Source organism: Bos taurus, chromosome 29 (genome assembly GCF_002263795.3).
Source record: "Bos taurus isolate L1 Dominette 01449 registration number 42190680 breed Hereford chromosome 29, ARS-UCD2.0, whole genome shotgun sequence".
NCBI classification, from domain to species: domain Eukaryota; kingdom Metazoa; phylum Chordata; class Mammalia; order Artiodactyla; family Bovidae; genus Bos; species Bos taurus.
Genome location: NC_037356.1, coordinates 41,750,856 through 41,774,599, shown reverse-complemented (window position 1 = coordinate 41,774,599; position 23,744 = coordinate 41,750,856). Strand labels below are relative to the sequence as shown.

Sequence of the window (23,744 nt, the reverse complement as noted above, 5' to 3'; positions counted from 1 at the left end):
GGATTGTTGCTTTCCATCCTACCAATAGCCTACGCTGCTTTTCCCGGCCTTTCCTCTCAACATCCCTCTGCCCCCAGGTTCTTGGGCCTCCAAGCTCGCGATCGGTGCCCGCTCTGTTCGGGCACGTGCTCACCGCGCCCTCGCGCTCCGGCCGCGCGCCCCCGCCGTTTGCTGCGCGCCCGCATGCCGGCTCCGTTCCCCTCCGCCCTCCCCGCGCGCCGCCGACCGGGCCTGCGCCGTCTGGGAACCAGCCCGGCGCGTCGCCCCCTGCGAGGCCCGGGGACCGGCGGGGCGGCAGCAGCGGGATGGGCCTGAGCCCCGCCGCCCGGGGCGAGGGCGGGCGCCGCCTCCCTAGGTTCCCACGGTCCCGCGTCAGGCCCGCCTTGAGAACCGCGAGTACTGGGCCGAATGGCACCCAGCCCGCTCCTGGACTTCCAACCCGGCCCCGGTCAGGCCGCGGCGGGCGTGGGGCTTCTCCCCACCGAGCCGCCACGTCCGGGCCTGGAGCCTTCCGGGGTCGTTCTCCAGGTCCCAGCAGGCCCTCGGACCTTCAGAAAGGTCACCGTGGTTTCCTTCACTTCTCCTCGTAGATATTTGTTCGTTGTTAGAGATGCTTGCTAACGGAAATAAGTGAATAGTTAGGAATGGTCGTTGGCTACTAATTTAATCAAAGCGGGCCAGGCATCCAGCGACCTTCGCGAGTATTTACCAAGTAAACAGACGCGGCTGCTGCCCGGCAGGTAGAGTTCAGAACGGCTCCAGCCCCACAGAAGCTTCTGCCATTGGGTTTAACCCCAAGTCTTCTGCCATCTGGGATAGAGGCAACCGCTCCCCAATTCCATACCCAGGATTTCCAAAATCTCTCTTTCCTGGAGGAGGAACCCTTTTCAGGATGGTCCCACAGCCCCCTTTATCCCAAAATTTATTGAGGGCTAAAAATGGCATCTGGTCCCATCACTTCATGGGAAATAGATGGGGAAACAGTGGAAACAGTGTCAGACTTTATTTTTTGGGGCTGCGAAATTACTGCAGATGGTGATTGCAGCCATGAAATTAAAAGATCCTTACTCCTTGGAAGGAAAGTTATGACCAACCTAGATAGCATATTGAAAAGCAGAGATATTACTTGGCTAACAAAGGTATTTCTAGTCAAGGCTATGGTTTTTCCAGTGGTCACGTATGGATGTGAGAGTTGAACTATAAAGAAAGCTGAGTGCCGAAGAATTGATGCTTTTGAACTGTGGTGTTGGAGAAGACTCTTGAGAGTCCCTTGGACTGCAAGGAGATCCAACCAGTCCATCCTAAAGGAGATCAGTCCTGGGTGTTCATTGGAAGGACTGATGCTGAGCCTGAAACTCTGATACTTTGGCCACCTCATGTGAAGAGTTGACTCATTGGAAAAGACCCTGATGGTGGGAGGGATTGGGGGGCAGGAGGAGAAGTGGACGACAGAGGATGAGATGGCTGGATGGCATCACTGACTCGATGGACATGAGTTTGGGTAAACTCTGGGAGTTGGTGATGGACAAGGAGGCCTGGCGTGCTGTGATTCATGGGGTCGCAAAGAGTTGCACACGACTGAGTGACTGAACTGAACTGAGCTGGGAGCTGGGCTCAGTGCTAGACTAGAGCTCCCACCTTTGCATCACTGTCAAGGCCTGACTCCAACCCTCCTTTCATGGATTACACTCCCCATAGAAGGCGGTTGTGGTTTAAATATTCAGTAACATGATTTTTTTTTCCTTTGAATTAGAAGAATCTGTGGGATCTCAGGCGTTGGACCAGCTTTTGCCCAAGAAGCCACAGCAGGGCACGATAGAACAGGGCAGAAGCAGTGTCCAGCAGGGGTAAGATTCTTTCTTTGTGTGGAAGGACTGGGTCTTTGGGTGGTTTTCAAGAACTGACTTTGATAACAGTTCTGTAATACAAATCCTTAGCTGGTGTCTGCATGAACCAGGCTGCCAGCAACGGAGCCTGGTGTGCTCCTGGTGATAACAGCGGGAGGGCAGTCCTGGAACCTGCAGGCCAGGCCAGAGGCCACCTTGTCGTAGTTTCTAGCCATTCTGCAGACCCCTGAGAACTGAACTGCTTCCCAAGAATGCTTGCAATATTGCCCGCTGGTCTCAGTAACTAATGAATGATTCAACCATCTTCCAGTTTCTACAGTTGACTTTCTTGAGAAACATGACATTTGTCTCTGTTTAAGATTCTGAGAGCTGAAAGTTTGGAGAAGAACAATACTGAAAATGGGGAGTACGCCCCACCTCCTCCCTATCACTCCCATACACTATACCTTTGGAGAAGAGTTAAAATTTGGGGATGGTCAGGAAAAAGCCATTTTGGGGGTGGTCATTCTGAACCCAGTGATCAAACCTGGGTCTCCTACATTGCAGGCAGACTCTTTACCGTTTGAGCCACCAGAGAAGCCAGATGTATACATATGCTTTTCCATTTAACCCTCTTGATAACTCTGTGAGACCAATATTAGCATCTCTAGTTTATAGACAGTCAAACCGAGGTTCAGACAGACTAGTTTACTAGCTCAAGGTTGCACAGCAAATATGAGAGCCAGGATTCAAACTCAGGTCTTTGTGGCCCCATATATTTCACTCTATTTTTCTACCCCAAAATCATATCCTTGCCTTTAGTTTCAGTCCTCTCCTGTAACATTTTGCTTCAAGGGACAAAATATACTGATTTCTATCACATTACTGGCAGTTACAGTGCTGTCAACAGGCTTTCTCAGAAATATGGAGCTAATTATTGGAAGAAACAGTCCAACAGTTGAGGGGCCCTTCTGGCCTGGAGGACTGGGAGGGCAAGGGATGAGGAGAGGCTTGTTGAATTTCCTTAGAAGGCATTGTGTACTATTTTAAAAAAGCTATGTGGAATGGTATGCGGAGGGAGGAGGGTTCAGGATAGGGAACACGTGTATACCTGTGGTGGATGCATGTTGATATATGGCAAAACCAATACAATATTGTAAAGTTAAAAAAAAAAAGCTATGTCTAGATATTTAAAAACATCAAAAAAAGATTATTAGAGGGAGGAAAACACCCCTGAAAGCTACTCATTGCTGTCATTAGCATTTTAAACAATTGTCTGAAAAGCAGAAAACAGCCATTATTTTGCAGGACAGAATGGCATCACAGAAACAAATTTCATAGGCAAAATGTTTCCTAGAATCTCAAAACTGAAAGATACCTTAAAATTGTAACTCTAAAGTAATACAGAATTTCCAATAGTTGTGAAGTAGTGGTTTTTCTGTTAACTATACGATCACAAAATTCATTTAGGGAGAAGCCCGTAGTCAGCCTGGAGTCCACACCCAACCAGAAGAGAGCAGAGCAGAATTCAACCCCGAAGCCTGGGACTGCGGGCAGGTTAATGAAGCAAGCAGCGGAGGTGGGTACTGTGGGAATTCTCAGATGAGGCATATCTTTAATTCCTGGAGACTTCTCTACATTATACTGTATTTTACTTGATTTATACCATGGCAGGTTGAACTGCACACTGATTAAGGATGCTTTCAGCTTAGTTCAGTTCAGTTTCTCAGTCATGTCCAATTCTTTGCAACCTCACGGACTGCAGCACGCCAGTCCATAACCAACTCCCGGAGTTCACCCAAACTCATGTCCATTTATTCGGTGATGCCATCCAGTCATTGCATCCTCTGTCATCCCCTTCTTCTCCCCCCTTCAATGTTTCCCAGCATCAGGGTCTTTTCAAATGAGTCAGCTCTTCGCATCAGGTGGCCAAAGTATTGCAGTTTCAGGTTCAACATCAGTCCTTCCAATGAACACTCAGGACTGATATCCTTTAGGATGGGCTGGTTGCATCTCCTTTCAGTCCAAGGGACTTGCAAGAGTCTTCTCCAACACCACAGTTCAAAAGCATCAATTCTTCAACACTCAGCTTTCTTTATAGTCCAACTCTCACATTATACATGACTAAAAAACACCATAGCCTTGACTAGACGAACCTGTGTTGGCAAAGTAATGTCTCTGCTTTTTGATATGCTGTCTAGGTTGGTCATAATTTTTCTTCCAAGGAGCAAGCGTCTTTTAACTTTATGGCTGCAATCACCATCTGCAGTGATTTTGGAGCTCAAAAAGATAAAGTCAGCCACTGTTTCCCCATCTATTTCCCATGAAGTGATGGGACCAAATGCCATGATCTTAGTTTTCTGAATGCTGAGCTTTAAGCCAACTTTTTTTTTACTTTTGTTTTTTATTGATTTTAATTGAGGGATATTTGGTTTATGGTATTGTGTTGGTTTCTGCCATACATCAGCATGAGTCACAGGTATACATATACCCCCCCCCCGCTCTTGAACATCCCTCCCACCTTCCACCCTATTCAATTTTACTTTTTTTTTGTATTGGTTTTGCCATATATCAACTTTTTTCACTCTCCTCTTTCACTTTCATCAAGAGGTTCTTTAGTTCTTCTTCACTTTCTGCCATCAGGGTGGTGTCATCTGCATATCTGAGGTTATTGAACTTTCTCCCGGCAACCTTGATTCCAGCTTGTGCTTCTTCCAGCCCAGCGTTTCTCATGATGTACTCTGCGTATAAGTTAAATAAGCAGGGTGACAATATACAGCCTGACGTACTCCTTTTCCTGTTTGGAACCAGTCTGTTGTTCCATGTCCAGTTCTAACGGTTGCTTCCTGACCTACATACAGATTTCTCAAGAGGCAGGTCAGGTGGTCTGGTATTCCCATCTCTATCAGAACTTTCCACAGTTTATTGTGATCCACACAGTCAAAGGCTTTGGCTGGTCAATAAAGCAGAAGTAGATGTTTTTCTGGAACTCTCTTGCTTTTTCAACGATCCAGGAGATGTTGGCAATTTGATCTTTGGTTCCTCTGCCTTTTCTAAATCGAACTTGAACATCTGGAAGTTCATGGTTCACGTATTGTGAAGCCTGGCTTGGAGAATTTTGAGCATTACTTTACTAGAGTGTGAGATGAGTGCAATTGTCTGGTAGTTTAAGCATTCTTTGGCATTACCTTTCTTTGGGATTGAAATAAAAACTGACATTTTCCAGTCCTGTGGCCACTGCTGAGTTTTCCAAATTTGTTAGCACATCAAGTGCAGCACTTTCACAGCATCATCTTTTAGGATTTGAAATAACTCAACTGGAATTCCATCACCTCCACTAGCTTTGTTCGTAGTGATGCTTCCTATGGCCCACTTGACTTCACATTCCAGATGTCTGGCTCTATGTGAGTGATCACACCATTGTAGTTATCTGGGTCATGAAGATCTTTTTTATATAGTTCTTCTGTGTATTCTTGCCACCTCTTCTTAATATCTTCTGCTTCTGTTAGGTTCATTCCATTTGTGTCCTTTATTGAGCCCATCTTTGCATAAAATGTTCCCTTGGTATCTATAATTTTCTTGAAGAGATCTCTAGTCTTTCCCATTCTGTTGTTTTCCTCTATTTCTTTGCATTGATCACTGAGGAAGGCTTTCTTATCTCTCCTTGCTATTCTTTGGAACTCTGCATTCAAATGAGCATATCTTTCCTTTTCTCCTTTGCTTTTTGCTTCCCTTCTTTTCACAGCTATTTATAAGGCCTCCTCAGACAGCCATTTTGTTTTTTTGCATTTCTATTTCTTGGGGATGGCCTTGATCCCTGTCTCCTGTACAATGTCATAAACCAGCATCCATAGTTCATCAGGCACTCTGTTCATCATATCTAGTCCCTTAAATGTATTTCTCACTTCCACTGTATAATCATGCTGCTGCTGCTGCTGCTGCTAAGTCACTTCAGTCGTGTCTGACTCTGTGCGACCCCATAGATGGCAGCCCACCAGGCTCCGCCGTCCCTGGGATTCTCCAGGCAAGAACACTGGAGTGGGTTGCCATTTCCTTCTCCAATGCAATCATAAGGGATTTGATTTAGGTCATACCTGAATGGTCTAGTGGTTTTCCCTATTTTCTTCAATTTAAGTCTGAATTTGGCAATAAGGAGTTCATGATCTGAGCCACAGTCAGCTACTGTTTTTACCGACTGTATAGACCTTCTCCATCTTTGGCTGCAAAGAATATAATCAATCTGATTTTGGTGTTGACCATCTGGTGATGTCCATGTGTAGAGTCTTCTCTTGTGTTGTTGGAAGAGGGTGTTTGCTATTACCAGTGCGTTCTCCTGCCTTTGCCCTGCTTCATTCCGTACTCCAGGGCCAATTTTGCCCATTACTCCAGGTGTTTCTTGACTTCCTACTTTTGCATTCTAGTCCCCTATAATGAAAAGGACATCTTATAGGGGACATTCTAGTCCCCTGTAATGAAAAGGACATTCAAAAAGATGCCCTTTTTTGGGTTTTAGTTCTAACAGGTCTTGTAGGTCTTCATAGAACCATTCAACTTCAGCTTCTTCAGTGTTACTGGTTGGGGCATAGACTTAGATTAAGATGATATTGAATGGTTTGCCTTGGAAATGAACAGAGGTCATTCTGTCGTTTTTGAGATTGTATCCAAGTAATGCATTTTGGACTCTTTTGTTGACTATGATGGCTACTTCAATTCTTCTAAGGGATTCCTGCCCACAGTAGTAGATAGGTCGTGTGAGCTAAATTCACCCATTCCAGTCCATTTTAGTTCTCTGATTCCTAAAATGTTGATGGTCACTCTTGCCATCTCCTGTTTGACCACTTCCAATGTGCCTTGATTCATGGACCTAATATTCCAGGTTCCTATGCAATATTGCTCTTTACAGCATCAGACCTTGCTTCTATCACCAGTCACATCCACAACTGGGTGTTGTTTTTGCTTTAGCTCCATCTCTTCATTCTTTCTGGAGTTATTGCTCCACTGATATCCAGTAGTATATTGGGCACCTACTGACCTGGGGAGTTCATCTTTCAGTGTCCTATATTTTTAGCTTTTCATACTGTTCTTGGGGTTCTCAAGGCAAGAAAACTGAAGTGGTTTGCCATTCCCTTCTCCAGTGGACCATGTTTTGTCAGAACTCTCCAGCGTGACCTGTCTGTCTTGGGTGGCCCTACATGGTTTAGTATTTCATTGAGTTAGACTGTGGTCCATGTGATTAGATGTTGAGAAACCAGGAAGCAACAGTTAGAACTGGACATGGAACAACAGACTGGTTCCAAATCGGGACAGGAGTGCGTCAAGGCTGTATATTGTCACCGTGCTTATTTAACTTATATGCAGAGTACATCATGAGAAATGCTGGGCTGGAAGAAACACAAGCTGGAATCAGGATTGCCGGGAGAAATATCAATAACCTCAGATATGCAGATGACACCACCCTGATGGCAGAAAGTGAAGAAGAACTAAAGAGCCTCTTGATGAAAGTGAAAGAGGGGAGTGAAAAAGTTGATATATGGCAAAACCAATACAAAAAAAAAAAAAAAGTAAAATTGAATGGGGTGGGAGGTGGGAGGGATGTTCAAGAGCGGGGTGGGGGGGAGGGTATATGTATACCTGTGACTCATGCTGATGTATGGCAGAAACCAACACAATACCATAAACCAAATATCCCTCAATTAAAATCAATAAAAAACAAAAGTAAAAAAAAAGTTGGCTTAAAGCTCAGCATTCAGAAAACTAAGATCATGGTATTTGGTCCCATCACTTCATGGGAAATAGATGGGGAAACAGTGGAAACAGTGTCAGACTTTATTTTTTAAGGCTCCAAAATCACTGCAGATGGTGATTGCAGCCATGAAATTAAAAGACACTTACTCTTTGGAAAGAAAGTTATGACCAACCTAGATAGCATATTAAAAAGCAGAGATATTACTTTGCCAACAAAGGTCCATCTAGTCAAGGCTATGGTTTTTACAGTGGTCATGTATGGATGTGAGAGTTGGACTGTGAAGAAAGCTGAGCGCCGAAGAACTGATGCTTTTGAACTGTGGTGTTGGAGAGGACTCTTGAGAGTCCCTTGGACTGCAAAGAGATCCAACCAGTCTATCCTAGAGGAGATCAGTCCTGGATGTTCATTGGAAGGACTGATGCTGAGCCTGAAACTCCAATACTTTGGCCACCTCATGTGAAGAGTTGACTCATTGGAAAAGACCCTGATGGTGGGAGGGATTGGGGGCAGGAGGAGAAAGGGATGACAGAGGATGAGATGGCTGGATGGCATCACCAACTTGATGCACATGAGTTTGGGTGAACTTTGGGAGTTGGTGATGGACAGGGAGGCCTGGCGTGCTGCGATTCATGGGGTCACAAAGAGTTGGACCGACTGAGCGACTGAACTGAAATGATGCCTTTTAAATTGTTTATAAACAGCTTTATGGATCTGTTTATTGAGCAGTTATTGAGGTATAACCAACATACCATAAACTGCATATATTCAGAGTATACAATTGGGTATAATTTGACGTGTGTATTCAGCCATGAAACCATCACCACCATCAAGATAACGAATAACCAGGAATTCCCTGGCAGGCCAATGGATAGGACTCTGCTTTCACTGCTAAGGCTGCAGGTACAATTCCTGGTGGGGGCACACACATCTGCATCACTCCCACAGCTTTCTTTGTCCCCCTCTGTAAACCCCTCCCTCTTCCACTCACATCCCCATACAACAACTGATGTGCTTTCTGTTGCTATGTGTTAGTCTGCATTTTCTAGAGGCTTGCATAAATGGAATCATATTGTATGTGCTTTTTTGTGTCTCTCTCCTTTCACATAATTTCATATAATTATTCCAAGTTATATCTATGTTGCTGCATGTTATCAATAGTTTATTTCTTTTTATTACTAAGTAGTAATTCATTGTATGGATAGACCACTATTTGTTCATTCACTCACCATTGATGGGCATTTGGGTTGTTTCTAGTGTTTGGCTATTGCAAATAAAGCTTCTTATGAACACGTGTGTACAGATTGTTACAGGGAAGAGCCAATTTTGACTCCATATTGAATCTGTTCCTTTGACTTTACCTTGTGTTTCCCATTGCTTTTGGTCACTAAAAAGATACTGTCCATACATAATGGCCTGCCTCAGGGAACCCTCCCCTCTGCTGTAGGCAGGAATAAGCCCTCCACCCACTTCCTTGTATCACCCCTCAGAGTTATAAGACTTTCAGAAACTTTTATCATCTAGGGGCCTTATGAAAGACTGGTTTTTCTAAACAGGTGCCTATCTCTGGGAGAAGAGCCAGGGCTGGGCTGCCAGCCTGTGAAAGGGAAATAAATAACAAGATGGATGGAAGATTTTGAAGTGACATCTTATTTCAAAGAGAGTAAAAGGGCAGAGAAAGCTTAATCTGGATTTGAAGACTGGAGCACCAGCTGGGACTGGAGGTCAACCTGGAGAATATAGACTGGTTCCCTAAGGTTCATGAAGTGCTGGGGACCAGGTAAAGTCAAGGATAAAGGAAGGATGAGACTGGAAAAGCTTCCAGTATGGCTACAACCTTGGCTGCCATTAGAATCACCCAAGGAGCTCTTAAAACTCTGGTTCTCAGGCCATACTCCAGATTAGTCTTAATTTTTAAGAGCGCTGCAGGGGATTTCCATGTGCAACCAAAGTTGAGACCCAAAGCTCAGTACAATCAGTTTATAGTGGGAGAAACTTCAGCAAGAGAGCAGATGACTATTAAGCAGGTGACTCTAGGTGACTATTAAGTCTGTTGTAAGTTCCATTCAAGTTTTCACGTTCCTACCCCTGTTAAAACTCAACATTCAAAAAACCAAAGATTATGGCATACAGTCCCATCACTTCCTGGCAAATAGATGGGGAAAATGTGGAAACAGTGACAGATTTAATTTTCTTGGGCTCCAAAATCACTGTGGACAGTGACTAAAGCCATGAAATTAAAAGACACTTGCTCCTTGGAAGAAAAGCTATGACAAACCTAGACAGCATATTAAGAAGCAGAGACATCATTTTGCCAACAAAGGTCTGTATAGTCAAAGCTATAGTTTTTCCAGTAGTCATGGATGGATATGAGAGTTGAACCGTAAAGAAGGCTGAGTGCCAAAGAATTGATGCTTTTGAATTGTGGTGCTGGAGAAGACTCTTGAGAGTCCCTTGGACTGCAAGGAAATCAAACCAGTCAATTCATTCAGAATATTCAACCTTGATTATTCACTGGAAGGACTGGTGCTGAAGCTGAAACTACAATCCTTTGGCCATCTGATATAATCCTTTGGCCATCTGATGCTGGGGACAAGGTGCTGATCCTGGGGAAGACTGAGGGCAGGAGATGAAGGGGATGACAGAGGATGAATTAGTTGAATGGCGTCACTAATTCAATGGACATGAGTTTGAGCAAACTCAGGGAAATAGTAAAGGACAGGTAAGCCTGGAGTGCTGCAGTCCATGGGGTGGCAAAGAGTCAGACATGAATTAGCAACTGAACAGCAACAACCCTTATCCAGTGGCAATGTTGCAGGTAGGTTACAATTCTAAAATCCACTTCCCTCAGTGCTGAAACTTTCTGTTTCTTGTACCAAGCTTGTTAAACATCCTTGATGGCCAGCATTTGGATTTATTTTCATTTTTTTTTTCTGGCTTAGACTAACATCAGAATAAATTGTTCTGTCTCCCTAATGGCAGTTATTCCAGGAAAATTCAGCAAGGATAGCGATTTCAGGGTCCACATGGGAAGGCTGGTTTGGGGCGCCCTCTAGTGGGAACTAAGTTGCTATTGTACTTTCTCTTTCAGGCAGGAGTTAGTTTTGCCAGGGGGTAGAAGCCTGGTTTTGGTCCTAGCTCTGCCAGCTGACTTGCAAAGGACTTTGGCAAGCACTTCATCTTTCTTGGCCACAATTTCTTCCATGTAGTATTGCTGAGTCAGTGGTATGCTTTGTGCCCATAAAAATTCATTCCCTCAAGTGGTCAGGACTTCTGAAATGGCTGAGGATCTCAGAAAATCTCCCCAAATAGCAAAAATAAAGCTGGATGAAACTGTCAAATACAATGATTTAAACACTCTGGGGCTTCCCTGGTGGCCCAGTAGTAAAGAACCTGCCTGCCAATGCAGGAGACGCATGCTCAATCCCTGGTCCAGGAGGATCCCACATGCTGTGGAGCAACTAAGCCCGTGTGCTGCAACTATTGAGCCTGTGCTCCAGAGCCTGGGAACAGCAACTACTGAAGCCACCCTCCCTAGAACCCATGCTCAGCAACGAGAGAAGCCACCACAATAAGAAGCCTGCACACCACAAGGAGGAGTGGCCCCTGCTTGCTGCAACTAGAGAAAAACCTGTGAAGCAACAAAGACCCAGCACAACCAATAAATAAAGAAAATTCTGGAATTTGACCAAAAGCATACAGTAAATTGATACGCATTAAATCAAGAAAGTCTAACCCTGGAATCTCAGAACAATGGAGATCTGTAGTGTCTTAGTATGCCCTCCATCCCCTACCTTCCCCAGCTCTGTGGTGGGAAAGTGGGTGGGACATGCCAGGAGGACTGGCAGTGGCCACAGAGGGAAACTTTATTTGAAACAGAATGTGGAAAATTCCATGCCCAGGGATGGATGTTGTTGAAAATAATAGTTACCTAAGTGACAGACATCATGGAAGGCCAAAATTGCAGCTAGTTTGAGGTTGCAGTGTTTGTTGGGACAAGTGATAGATTAACAGACCAGCCAGAAATTTAATACAGAAATGCAGGTACTGAGACAGTTAAAGAGGGCCTAGAAAAGGTACTGGTCTGGAAGGGGTGCATAGGCTGCACACACATTCAGGAAACACTGGAGGGGCCTGTCCTTCCATTCCTGGAGGAGCATGAGGCCTTGTGAATGCAGAAAGTATTAAATGACAGCTCACAGACTTTTCAACTTTAAAACCTTGAATGAATTCTCCAAACCACACCAAGCTCCATAGGACAAAAGTGATGCCTTATTGGCCCAAGAGGTGTGTCAGCCTCTGACCAGTCACTGCCCACATCAGGCTTAAAAATAAAAGCAAGAAAACAAAATAAAACTGGAGCAGATACACCAGGGTTGAATACTGTGAGGGAAACAGACATTGCAGAATTAACCCAGGCAGCCCTTTAAACAAACAAACAAATAGCAGCAACCACCAGCTCTGGGGGAATCAGAATCAAAACAGTTGAAACATCTTGAAAGCCGAGAGAGAGAGAGAGAGAGAGAGAGAGAGAAAGAAAAGACTCACGTACAAAGGAACCACAATTTTATACCTGTGGCGGATTCATGTTGATATATGGCAAAACCAATACAATATTGTAAAGTTAAAAAAAAAAACAAAAAAAACCTGATAGCTGTTTTTTTGGTCAGAAATGATGGAGGCCAGAAAGCAGTGGGATGGGGTATGAAAAGTGACAAAAGGAAAAAAAAAAAAAAGCTGTCAACCAGAAATCCTATGTCTGGTAAACTATCTTTCAAAAATGAAGGTGGAATAAAGTGAAGTCTCAGATAAGTGAAGACTGGAAGAAAGTGTTGCTAGAGGACTTGCCTGAAAGGGAGTAGCAAAGAAAGTTCTTCAGGCTGAAAGGAAGTCACACCAGACAGTAACTAATCTACATGAAGAAATACAAAGCACCAGTAAAGGTAATTACATAGGTTATTATTGTAAAGGAATATAAATATATATATATTTTAGCTTTTATTCTAACTAATTTTAAAGTCATGGAGCTTGTATTAGATCAAGGACTCCAGATGGGAATTTGAATCCACAGTTTCACAGCGGTTTGTGACTCAAACAGTCCAAAAAAGGATCATCTGACTTGCCAATACAAGATCCAGTTACAGGCCACCTACAAGAGACAAGCTATTTATTTATTATTTTGGCTGCATGGCTTACAGGATCTTAGTTCCCTGATCAGGAATTAAACCTGGGTCATGGCAGTGAAAGTGCTGAGTCCTAACCAGTGGACCACCAGGGAATTCCCAGGAGGCACTCTTTAGATTCAAGATCATAAATAGGTTGGATGTAGAAAGATGCAAGCAGAATCACAGCTGGAGTGGTTATACTAATATTTAAAAAAAAATAGACTTTTAAGAGAAGGAATTTTATTAAGGAGAGGAACAGTTTTGATGATAAAAGGCTAATTCATCAGAAAGATATAACAATTGTAAACACGTATTAAAAATATAAGCCCCGAATTCAGGAAGAAAAGCTGACAGAATTGAAGAGAGAAATAGGCAATTCAGAAATAATAGTCGAGGACTTAAATACTCTACTCTCAATATTGGATAGAAAAACTGGACAGAAAATCAGTGAGCATATAGAAGATTTGAACAATGATATTAATCAACTTAACTGACTTTTACAGAGTAGTCTACTCAAAAATAGAACACATATTCTTCTTAAGCAGACTTGAATATTCCCCAAGATAGATCATATTCTAGGCCATAAAGCAAGTCTCAGCAAATTTAAAGGGATTGAAATCATACAAAATATTTCTTTGTTCACATGAAATTAAACTAGAAATCAATAACAATGAAATTTGGGAAATATGTATTTGGAAACTAAAAAACATACTTCTAAATAATCCATGGGTGAAATAAAAATATACAAATTAGAAGATATTTTCAGTTGAATAAAAATGAAAGCAACACATCAAATTTTATATGTAGTTAAAGCAGTGCTTTATATAATCTATAAATGCCTATATTAAAAAAGAAGAGAGATTTCAAATCAAGAATCCAAGTTCTTACCTTGATAAACTGGAAAAAAGAAAGCAAGCTAAACTCAAAGCAAGTAGAAGGAAGCCATATGTTGTTTCTCTGAGATGATAAACAAAATGGGCAAAACTTTTGCTACATTCATTGACCAAGAGAAAAAGAGAGAAAACTCAAATTACCAAAATCAACACTGAAAGAGGGAGCTTGTTACCAATCTTGCAGAAATTAAAAGGATAGTAAAGGAATACTATGGACAACTTTATACTAATAAATTAGAAAACATACATGAAATGAACAAACTCCTAGAAAGACACAGATTACAAAACTGGCTCAGGAATAATTTGAAAATTTGAACAGACCTACAACAAATAAATTGAATTTGTAAATAAAAGATCTTTTCACAAGGAAAAACTCAGGACCAGATGGCTTGACTTGAGAATTCTACTATATCTCTAAAAAAGAAAAGTTACCAATCCCTCATAAACTCTAAAAAATAGAGGAGGGAATGCTTCTCAAATCATTCTGAGGTCAGTGTTACCCAATAATAAAGTACCCTGATATTAAAATTAGGCAAAGAAAAGAATTACAGACCTTATGAATATAGATGTAAAAGTCCTCCACAAAATATTAGCAAACTGAATTTCAGTTCAGTTCAGTTCAGCCACTCAGTCATGTCCGACTCTTTGTGACCCCATGAATCTCAGCACACCAGACCTCCCTGTCCATCACCAACTCCCAGAGTTCACCCAAACTCATGTACATTGAGTCAGTGATGCCAAGGATTATACATCATTACTAAGTGAGATTTATCCCAAGAATTAAGAGTTTGGTGTAACAAAGCCAGAACCTGCAGGAGATCCCCTTCCTCTTGCAATGTCTCTCTAGAGCCCTCTATTGAAAAAGTTTGCATGATGCTCACCCTAACTCAGGACGGATGGGTGATGGTGGAGAGGTCTGACAGAATGTGGTCCACTGGAGAACAGAATGGCAAACCACTTCAGTATTCTTGCCTTGAGAACCCCATGAACAATATGAAAAGGCAAAATGATAGGATACTGAAAGAGGAACTACCCAGGTTGGTAAGTGCCCAGTATGCTACTGGAGATCAGTGGAGAAATAACTCCAGAAAGAATGAAGGGATGGAGCCAAAGCAAAAACAATACCTAGCTGTGGATGTGACTGGTGATAGAAGCAAGGTCTGATGCTGTAAACAGCAATATTGCATAGGAACCTGGAATGTCAGGTCCATGAATCAAGGCAAATTGGAAGTGGTCAAACAGGAGATAACAAGAGTGAACGTCGACATTCTAGGAATCAGCGAACTAAAATGGACTGGAATGGGTGAATTTAACTCAGATGACCATTATATCTACTACTGCGGGCAGGAGTCCTTTAGGAGAAATGGAGTAGCCATCATGGTCAACAAAAGAGTCCGAAATGCAGTACTTGGATGCAATCTCAAAAATGACAGAATGGTCTCTGTTCGTTTCCAAGGCAAACCATTCAATGTCACGGTAGTCCAAGCCTATGCCCCAACCAGTAATGCTGAAGAAGCTGAAGTTGAAAGGTTCTATGAAGACCTACAAGACCTTTCAGAACTAACACCCAAAAAAGATGTCCTTTTCATTATAGGAGACTGGAATGCAAAAGTAGGAAGTCAAGAAACATCTGGAGTAACAGGCAAATTTGGCCTTGGAGTACAGAATGAAGCAGGGCAAAGGCTAATAGAGTTTTGCCAAGAGAACACACTGGTCATAGCACACACCCTCTTCCAACAATGCAAGAGAAGACTCTACACATGGACATTACCAGATGGTCAACACTGAAATCAGATTGATTATATTCTCTGCAGCCAAAGATGGAGAAGCTCTATACCATCAGTAAAAACAAGACCGGAAGCTGACTGTGGCTCTGATCATGAACTCGTTATTGTCAAATTCAGACTTAAATTGAAGAAAGTAGGGAAAACCACTAGACCATTCAGGTATGACCTAAATCAAATTCCTTATGATTATACAGTGGAAGTGAGAACTAGATTTAAGGGACTAGATCTGATAGAGTGCCTGATGAACTATGGACTGAGGTTCGTGACATTGTACAAGAGACAGGGATCAAGACCATCCCCAATAAAAAGAAATGCAAAAAAGCGAAATGGCTGTCTGAAGAGGCCTTACAAATAGCTGTGAAAAGAGAAGTGAAAAGCAAAGGAGAAAAGGAAAGATATAAGCATCTGAATGCAGAGTTCCAAAGAATAGCAAGGAGAGATAAGAAAGCCTTCCTCAGTGATCAATGCAAAGAAATAGAGGGAAACAACAGAATGGGAAAGACTAGAGATCTCTTCAAGAAAATTATAGATACCAAGGGAACATTTCATGCAAAGATGGGCTTGATAAAGGACAGAAATGGTATGGACCTAACAGAAGCAGAAGATATGAAGAAGAGGTGGCAAGAATACACAGAAATACTGTACAAAAAAGATCTTCACGACCCAGATAATCACGTTGGTGTGATCACTCACCTAGAGCCAGACATCCTGGAATGTGAGGTCAAGTGGGCCATAGGAAGCATCACTACGAACAAAGCTAGTGGAGGTGATGGAATCCCAGTTGAGCTATTTCAAATCCTAAAAGATGATGCTGTGAAAGTGCTGCACTCAATATGCCAGCAAATTTGGAAAACTCAGCAGTGGGCGCAGGACTGAAAAAGGTCAGTTTTCATTCCAATCCCAAGGAAAGGCAATGCCAAAGAATGCTTAAACTACTGCACAATTGCACTCATCTCACACGCTAGTAAAGCAATGCTCAAAATTCTCCAAGCCAGGCTTCAGCAATACGTGAACTGCAAACTTCCAGATGTTCAAGCTGGTTTTAGAAAAGGCAGAGGAATCAGAGATCAAATTGCCAGCATCCGCTGGATCACTGAAAAAGCAAGAAAGTTCCAGAAAAACATCTACTTCTGCTTTATTGACTATGCCAAAGCCTTTGACTGTGTGGATCACAATAAACTGTGGAAAGTTCTGAAGGAGGTGGGAATACCACACCACCTGACCTGCCTCATGAGAAACTTATATGCAGGTCAGGAAGCAACAGTTAGAACTGGACATGAAACAACAGACTGATTCCAAATAGGAAAAGGAGTATATTGTCAAGGCTGTATGTTGTCACCCTGCTTATTTAACTTATATGCAGATTGCATCATGAGAAACTCTGGGCTGGAAAAAGCACAAGCTGGAATCAAGATTTCCGGGAGAAATATCAGTAACCTCAGATATGCAGATGACACCACTCTTATGGCAGATTGTGAAGAGGAACTAAAAAGCCTCTTGATGAAAGTGAAAGAGGAGAGTGAAAAAGTTGACTTAAGGCTCAATATTCAGAAAACTAAGATCATGGCATCTGGTCCCATCACTTCATGGGAAATAGATGGGGAAACAGTGGAAACAGTGTCAGACTTTAATTTTTTAGGCTCCAAAATCACTGCAGATGGTGATTGCAGCCATGAAATTAAAAGACACTTACTCCTTGGAAGGGAAGTTATGACCAACCTAGATAGCATATTCAAAAGCAGAGACATTACTTTGTCAACAAAGGTCCGTCTAGTCAAGGCTATGGTTTTTCCAGTAGTCATGTATGGATGTGAGAGTTGGACTGTGAAGAAAGCTGAGGGCCAAAGAATTGTTGCTTTTGAACTGTGGTGTTGGAGAAGACTCTTGAGAGTCCCTTGGACTGCAAGGAGATCCAACCAATCCATTGTAAAGGAGATCAGTCCTGGGTGTTCATTGGAAGGACTGGTGCTGAAGCTGAAACTCCAGTACTTTGGCCACCTCATGCGAAGAGTTGACTCACTGGAAAAGACCCTGATGGTGGGAGGGATTGGGGGCAGGAGGAGAAAGGGATGACAGAGGATGAGATGGCTGGATGGCATCACTGACTCGATGGACATGAGTTTGAGTTAACTCTGGGAGTTGGTGATGGACAGGGAAACCTGGCATGCTGCAATTCATGGGGTCGCAAAGAGTCGGACACGACTGAGCGACTAAACTGAACTGAACAGCGTCAAGGAGAAAGTGTACAGGAGTTCCATCACTTACTGAAGGGCGTATGTGCATGTGGAGCTGTGCATTTGGAGCTGGCACTGTCCGCTTCTGTGGCTTTAATAATGAGGGTGGTGGCAGGAATGGGTGGGTCCTTCAGTCATTCGTGTGGAGAGATCCTTTTGCAGCCTGGGTTTCTGAAATGTGATGAAAGGCAGTGTCTTCACACTGAGTTGTAGCTGCTCCCCAAACAGGATCTCTGGAGTTCCTTGGGCACATGAAGTCTCATTTTATTTTGTTTTTCCGTCATAGGATAAACCAAAACCCAGACCTGGAGACCTGATTGAGATTTTTCGGATTGGCTATGAGCACTGGGCCATCTATGTGGAAGATGACTGTGTGGTTCACCTGGCTCCCCCAAGTAAGAGTGGATACTCTATTGCAGTGATCCCCTGGGTCATGGACCAGTTCAGGTCCTTGGCCTGTTAGGAACTGGGCAGTACGGTAGGAGGTGAGTGGCAGGCCAGTGATTGAAGCTTCATCTGTATTTGCAGTGGCTCCCCATCGCTCACATTTCCAAATTGTCACAATGTGATAATAACAGAAATAAAGTGCACAATAAATTTAATGTCCTTGAATCATCCCAAAACCATCCTGTCCTGACCATGGAAACCATGGAAAAATTGTCTTCCATGAGAATGGTCCCTGGTGCCAAAAGGTTGGGGACCACTGCTCTATTGAAATATTGATATTGAAGTTAGCAGCATAAAAGAGACAGTTAATTATTGTGTCCCTCAGCTGCTACCTTACTTCAGCAATAAAACACCAGAAGCATGACTGGACCTTAATTTACTGTGTGATTGAGCTTGGTCTCTGTCCATCAAAAACCACTGAGTGACCAGCCCTAAGACAGATGCAAGTGTGAAGAACATCCCTCAGTTCCCTGACCGCCTAGACCACCCTTTCTTTTAAAATAGAAATGTCAGGTGGCTCAATAGTAAAGAACCTGTATGCCAAGCAGGAGATACAGGTTTGATCCCTGGGTTAGGAAGATCCCTCAGAGATGGAAATAGCACCCCACTCCAGTATTCTTGCCTGAAAAATTTCATGGACAGGTAAGCCTGGGGGCTTCCAGTCCGTCTTGAACACAACTTGGTTCAAGATCTTCCTCTATTTCTGAGGATTCCCTGGGAGGGGTGCATATGTTTATACATTCTGATTGCCCACTTGCTTCCTGTTGTCCCCAAATGCTATTTCCGGCTTCCTGGTTACCTTTGGCAGCTCCACCCTCCCTGGGTCTCCCTGCTTTTCCAACCCATCCCAGGTGGCTTCACCCTCAGTGTGGACACTGTTCTCCTTTCACTTCAGCATGAGCACAGGGCTGAGATTAAACAGGTGACTAATTAAACTTTAGTTGAGGTTTGATGCGGGTGGAAGTGGTGATAGTAGAAGATAACAGCATGGAATGTGAAACAGCTTAAAACTGGACATCTAGAACCGCTGGTCACATGGTATCCTCAGGAGATGGAACCTGGGGGAGCTGGAAGATGGAGAGGCATGGGGCTCTACTGTGTAATCTTGGACGCCTCTGGAATTTTGCCTCCTGTGCAAGTACTGCCTGTTCAAGTTGAGATTACAAAAGGGCACTGATACCAAATGCCTGTGGCCACACCTTGATCACACCGCCTCGATGGACATGAGTTTGAGTGGACTCTGGGAGTTGGGATGGACAGGGAGCTCTGGCATGCTGCAGTCCATGGGGTCGCAAAGAGTCGGACATGACTGAGCGACTGAACTGAACTGAACACCTTGGTCATGGCTCTCCTGCCCGTGTCCTGTCCCCTTCGGTTGCCTCAGCCTCTCACCTGGCTGGGACCTTTCTGTAAAGTAGAGTCCCTCTCTTCTGCTTTGCTTCCCCACTCATCTGACTGCCTGTCCCACTTCCTGTCTGGATGCCTATGTGAAAAATGAAAAGTTATTTCACATCGCATTCATCTCCCCTCTCCTTTCCAGGCTAAATCCAGGAAACTTCTTCTGGTATAACCAGAGTTGTTATAGGGATAAATTAACAGTTATGTCCCTACCCTCCCCATCAGATCTTCCTCTAAAAATGAATTCTGCCATCTTTGTTGCCTAAAACTGAATTGCCTACTGCCAGCTTTTGTGAAATCAGCAGATAGACTTCAAATGCTTCGCAAAGGAAATGGGACATTTCTTGCACTCACACAACTTACAGCGGGGGAGGGTTCCCATGTTTGCATACCCATATGGTTGTAGCAGGAAAACAGTCCTGTATTAAATTGCCACTTACCTGGCCTTGAGCAGGTTTCTGACCCTCTCTGAGGCTCTCCTCTAAGGACTGAGTATGATAATACAGCAGCTTCAAATGTTTCTTTTTTCAAAGCTGTGGAACCCTGATTTTAAATAAACCCTCAAGGAGAATCCTAATACTTGAGTGGAGAGAAAGGGAGAATGGCTTTGGGTGGAAGCTAGTTGGAATGGGTCCCACCTAGAGTCCTGTCTGCGTGGCCTCTTGGCTTCACCTGCACCCCTGCAGGGGCAGCAGGGGGAGGCCTGGCAGGAAGCCATAATCCTTCCCCCAGGAGTCAACGATTCTTACATGTAAGGGTGCTTGTCACCCTGGTTCTGGTAAGGAAAGCAAGATTCCAGTCCTAGGACTTGGTCGAATCAGTACACAGAATGGAATCTGGGACCACACCATAAGGTGTTTCCAGAGCTTGGTGAGAAAGAGATTGCTGTGAGGGCTGAAAGTGGGGAGTGCAGAAAACAGGACAGAAGTTTTCTTGGGGAAGCTGGCCCTTTGCATTTCATTTAGCCCAACTCTGCATTCTGTTGTGCCTTTTAGAGACAGTGAAACTGGGGCCCTAAAAGAAGCCATTCACCCAGCCCCTGGAGTGAGCTGGTGGCTCTGTACCATGGCCCCTTACAGCTCCCAACTTTGGCTTGTCTTTGGCCGCCAGGTGAGGACTTTGAGGCTGGCAGCATCACTTCTGTCTTTAGCAACCGGGCGGTGGTGAAATACAGTCATCTGGAGGATGTGCTGCATGGCTGCTCCTGGAAGGTCAACAACAAGCTGGATGGGACGTACCTGCCCCTGCCTGTGGACAAGATCATCCAGCGGACAAAAAAGATGATCAATAAGATTGTGCAGTACAGCCTGATCGAGGGGAACTGCGAGCACTTTGTCAATGACCTGAGATACGGCGTGCCCAGGAGCCAGCAGGTGTGGCATTCCACTCTTGGGAGTCCTTGGTCTAGTGCTCCAGGCTCGGTGGGCCCTGGTGTGAGGGGTCTCCTGTCTCACGAGCAAAAAAGAAGATGCCAGGGAGCAAGGGGGTGATAGGAGGTCCTCCCAAGGAGCCTGGGCCGGGCATTCAGGAGACCTAAGCCCAGGTCTGTTTGAAACTGATCCCTGTGTGACCGTGTCCAAGGGAGCTCCCCTCCCCACCTCTCAGACTCCCTGTATGTAGAATAAGGGACTCAGTGGCTGTGCCCTTCTGACTGTAGGCAGATCCTGGGCTGAATGGCTCTGGGAGAGGAAGAGAACTAGGAGCCCAGGTTGCCTCCTGGAGGAAAGGGCTCCCCCTGCCTCTGATGTCCATCTCAGGCAATCCTGGCTTGTCCAGGTCTCTCGCGGCTCTAGCATCTTTGGGATGCTTCCTCCTAGGCAGGCCAGTTCCTGAAGAGAGTGGTGAGGTAGGGGTGGGGCGGGGCGGGGTCCTAGGAGCCTCACCGAGGGTCCTGTGAGCTGGTCTCCTTTGCAGGTGGAGCACGTGCTGATGGAGGGAGCAAAGGCGGCAGGGGCGGTGCTCTCAGCCGTGGTGGACAGCATAAGACCCAAACCAGAGACAGCCTGAAGGTGCTGAAAACCCCAGGCAGAGGAAGAGTGGCCGAGCTGGCAAAGAGAACCCAGGCCTCCTTCCCTCCCCTGCCTTCCTCTTTCCCTGGCCCCTTGTAAGAAAATTGTGAGCTTCTGGAAGAATCTAGAATGTACCCAATTGCCCCTCCAGAAATACATCCAATGTATGTGCTCATAGGCCCCTGGACTCTCAGGGTGGGAAGAACCTAATATTTGTTATGTATCTATTAGGCACCAGGCACTGTGCTAAGCTTTTCACATACTTCATCTTAACTTTTTTGTTTTAATAGGAAAGGGGCCTTACTTACTTCTTAGGATGAACCTAGTCTGTGATGCTTTTTAACATCCTGGAAGATCTGCTGAATGTTCCCAGGAGCAAAGAACTCTTTTCAGAAGTTCTCTTTACTGCCCTTTTCAGACCCCTCCCAGAGTGGTTCAGGGGAGGAAGCCTTTAAGGAAACCCGTAAACCTCACTGCTCAGGGCCAACTGTGCCTTCATCCAGAAGCAGGTTTCCCAAGAAATATTTTCTTTTAAAAATTATACATCAGCTTTATTCTTTATTGTCTAAAAAGTGTCCCAATGTTAAGTTTAATTGACGAGACCAGTTATCTTGCATTTTCTGCCTCATAAGCACTAGAAAATTTAGAAATTTCCATCTTCACCAGTTTCAGAGGAATATTTAAAATAATTTAATCAATGGACTTTGGTGTGAATGAGGGAGAGAAAGGAGTGATTTTTGTGCTTTGAAGAATGTGGCCATGACAGTAAAGCTAAAATGATGGCTGGAGATTGTCAGTGCTAGCAGAGAGTTGAAGCCACCCCAGAAAGCCAGAGAAGGACTCAAAATGCCTAGGAAGCATGAGAGTTTGGAAGAGGGGGATGGAGCCCCCAGAGCATCTCAGATCAGGTCCGTTAGGATCTTCCGTGAGTCTTTCTCCCGTTTGGAAGAAATAGACCTGTGGTAAAACCATTCAGTTTCCCCTGCTCTGTTCTTAGCCACCCAAGCTTGACTCACTCCTCCTGTCTCCTAGATTTTGGAGTCTGGATGTGTGTCTTTGATTGATTCCCCTCTGCCCTGCGTGAAGGGCCTCTCTCTCTTTGCACAACAGTTTCAGGTGCTGGTGAGTGGAGCTCGCCCCCATCTCTGTGAATCACGACTAGGATAAAGTCGTTGCCCCTGCTGCCATCTCCTCCTCCCTACTCCCCGACATCATCGGAGTTCCCACTATCCCTCCCTTCAGTCTCTTTATTCATGATAGGTCGAGGTTGGAGACTTCCTTTAGAGGAGAACCCAAGTGCCAGGGTTATAGTGTATAAATTTTAGCTTTGAATGAACTCAGTGATAGATTAGTAAACCTTTTGCTCTGAAGGTCACTTTGAACTCACAGACCATATTAATCATTAATCAAGGGAACAGGGTGTTGTTTGATTAACAAACAACTCTCTCGCGCCAGGATGTATTTAGTAACTTTGAAATAAGGCACTTATCTATTTCTTGCTTATGTTCGGAACAGAAAGACACTTCCCTGGGTCCTTTCTGGTTTGTACTAGATGGGGCGGAGACCCTCAGAAGTATCTTCAGGGCTTATGTTCACTCAGTTCACCCAACAAGCATGTTGGAATGTCTGCCCTGTGTCAAGCCCTGGCTCTGCCCACCTTTGTCTGAACCCAGGAGTGGTGGTCTGGGATGGAAGTGAGTAGTTCTGAGATGGTTGGAGGGATGCAAGACACAGTGGAGCATGGGTTGGAGACCACCTACTGGACAGTGGGCTCCCCCTGCTTCCAAGCTGTCCATAAAGTCGTGAGCTCTAGGAGGCACTCTTCACAGTTTGCAGATGAGGAGGGGAGAGTTTCTTAAAGTGTCATTAAAAACTTGTAGCAGTTGCTGCATTCTAAGGTAAAAAGAACTCTACTTTGAATGGGACCCCCGTGTGAGTGTGTGTGTGTGTGTGTGTGAGCACTCCGTTGTGTCCAACTCTTTGCAACCCCATTTGACTATAGCTTGCTAGGCTCTTCTGTCCATGGGATTCTCCAGGCAAGAATACTGGAGTGGGTTGCCATTTCCTTCTCCAGGCATCTTCCCAACCCAGAGATTGAACCTGCATCTCTAGCGTCTCCTGCCTTGGCAGGTGGATTGCTTACCACTAGTACCACCTGGAAAGCACTTGGGTGAGCCTGTTTAGTCTTGTAGATATAAAACACATACCCACAACTGGAGAGGAGATCCCAAGGGAAAGCCAT

General features: G+C 44.4%; 1 protein-coding gene across 1 annotated transcript; it reads left to right on the top strand.

Annotated features, from left to right (window-relative positions):
* The first annotated feature begins 238 nt into the window (after window positions 1-238).
* On the top strand, window positions 239-22,068 carry PLAAT5 (phospholipase A and acyltransferase 5). The gene is given in 6 exon segments (NM_001281908.2): window positions 239-558; window positions 1,754-1,847; window positions 3,297-3,405; window positions 17,935-18,043; window positions 20,604-20,866; window positions 21,408-22,068. Coding segments are annotated over 6 exon segments (921 nt in total). The 5' UTR covers window positions 239-305; the 3' UTR covers window positions 21,501-22,068.
* The last annotated feature ends 1,676 nt before the right edge of the window (window positions 22,069-23,744 follow it).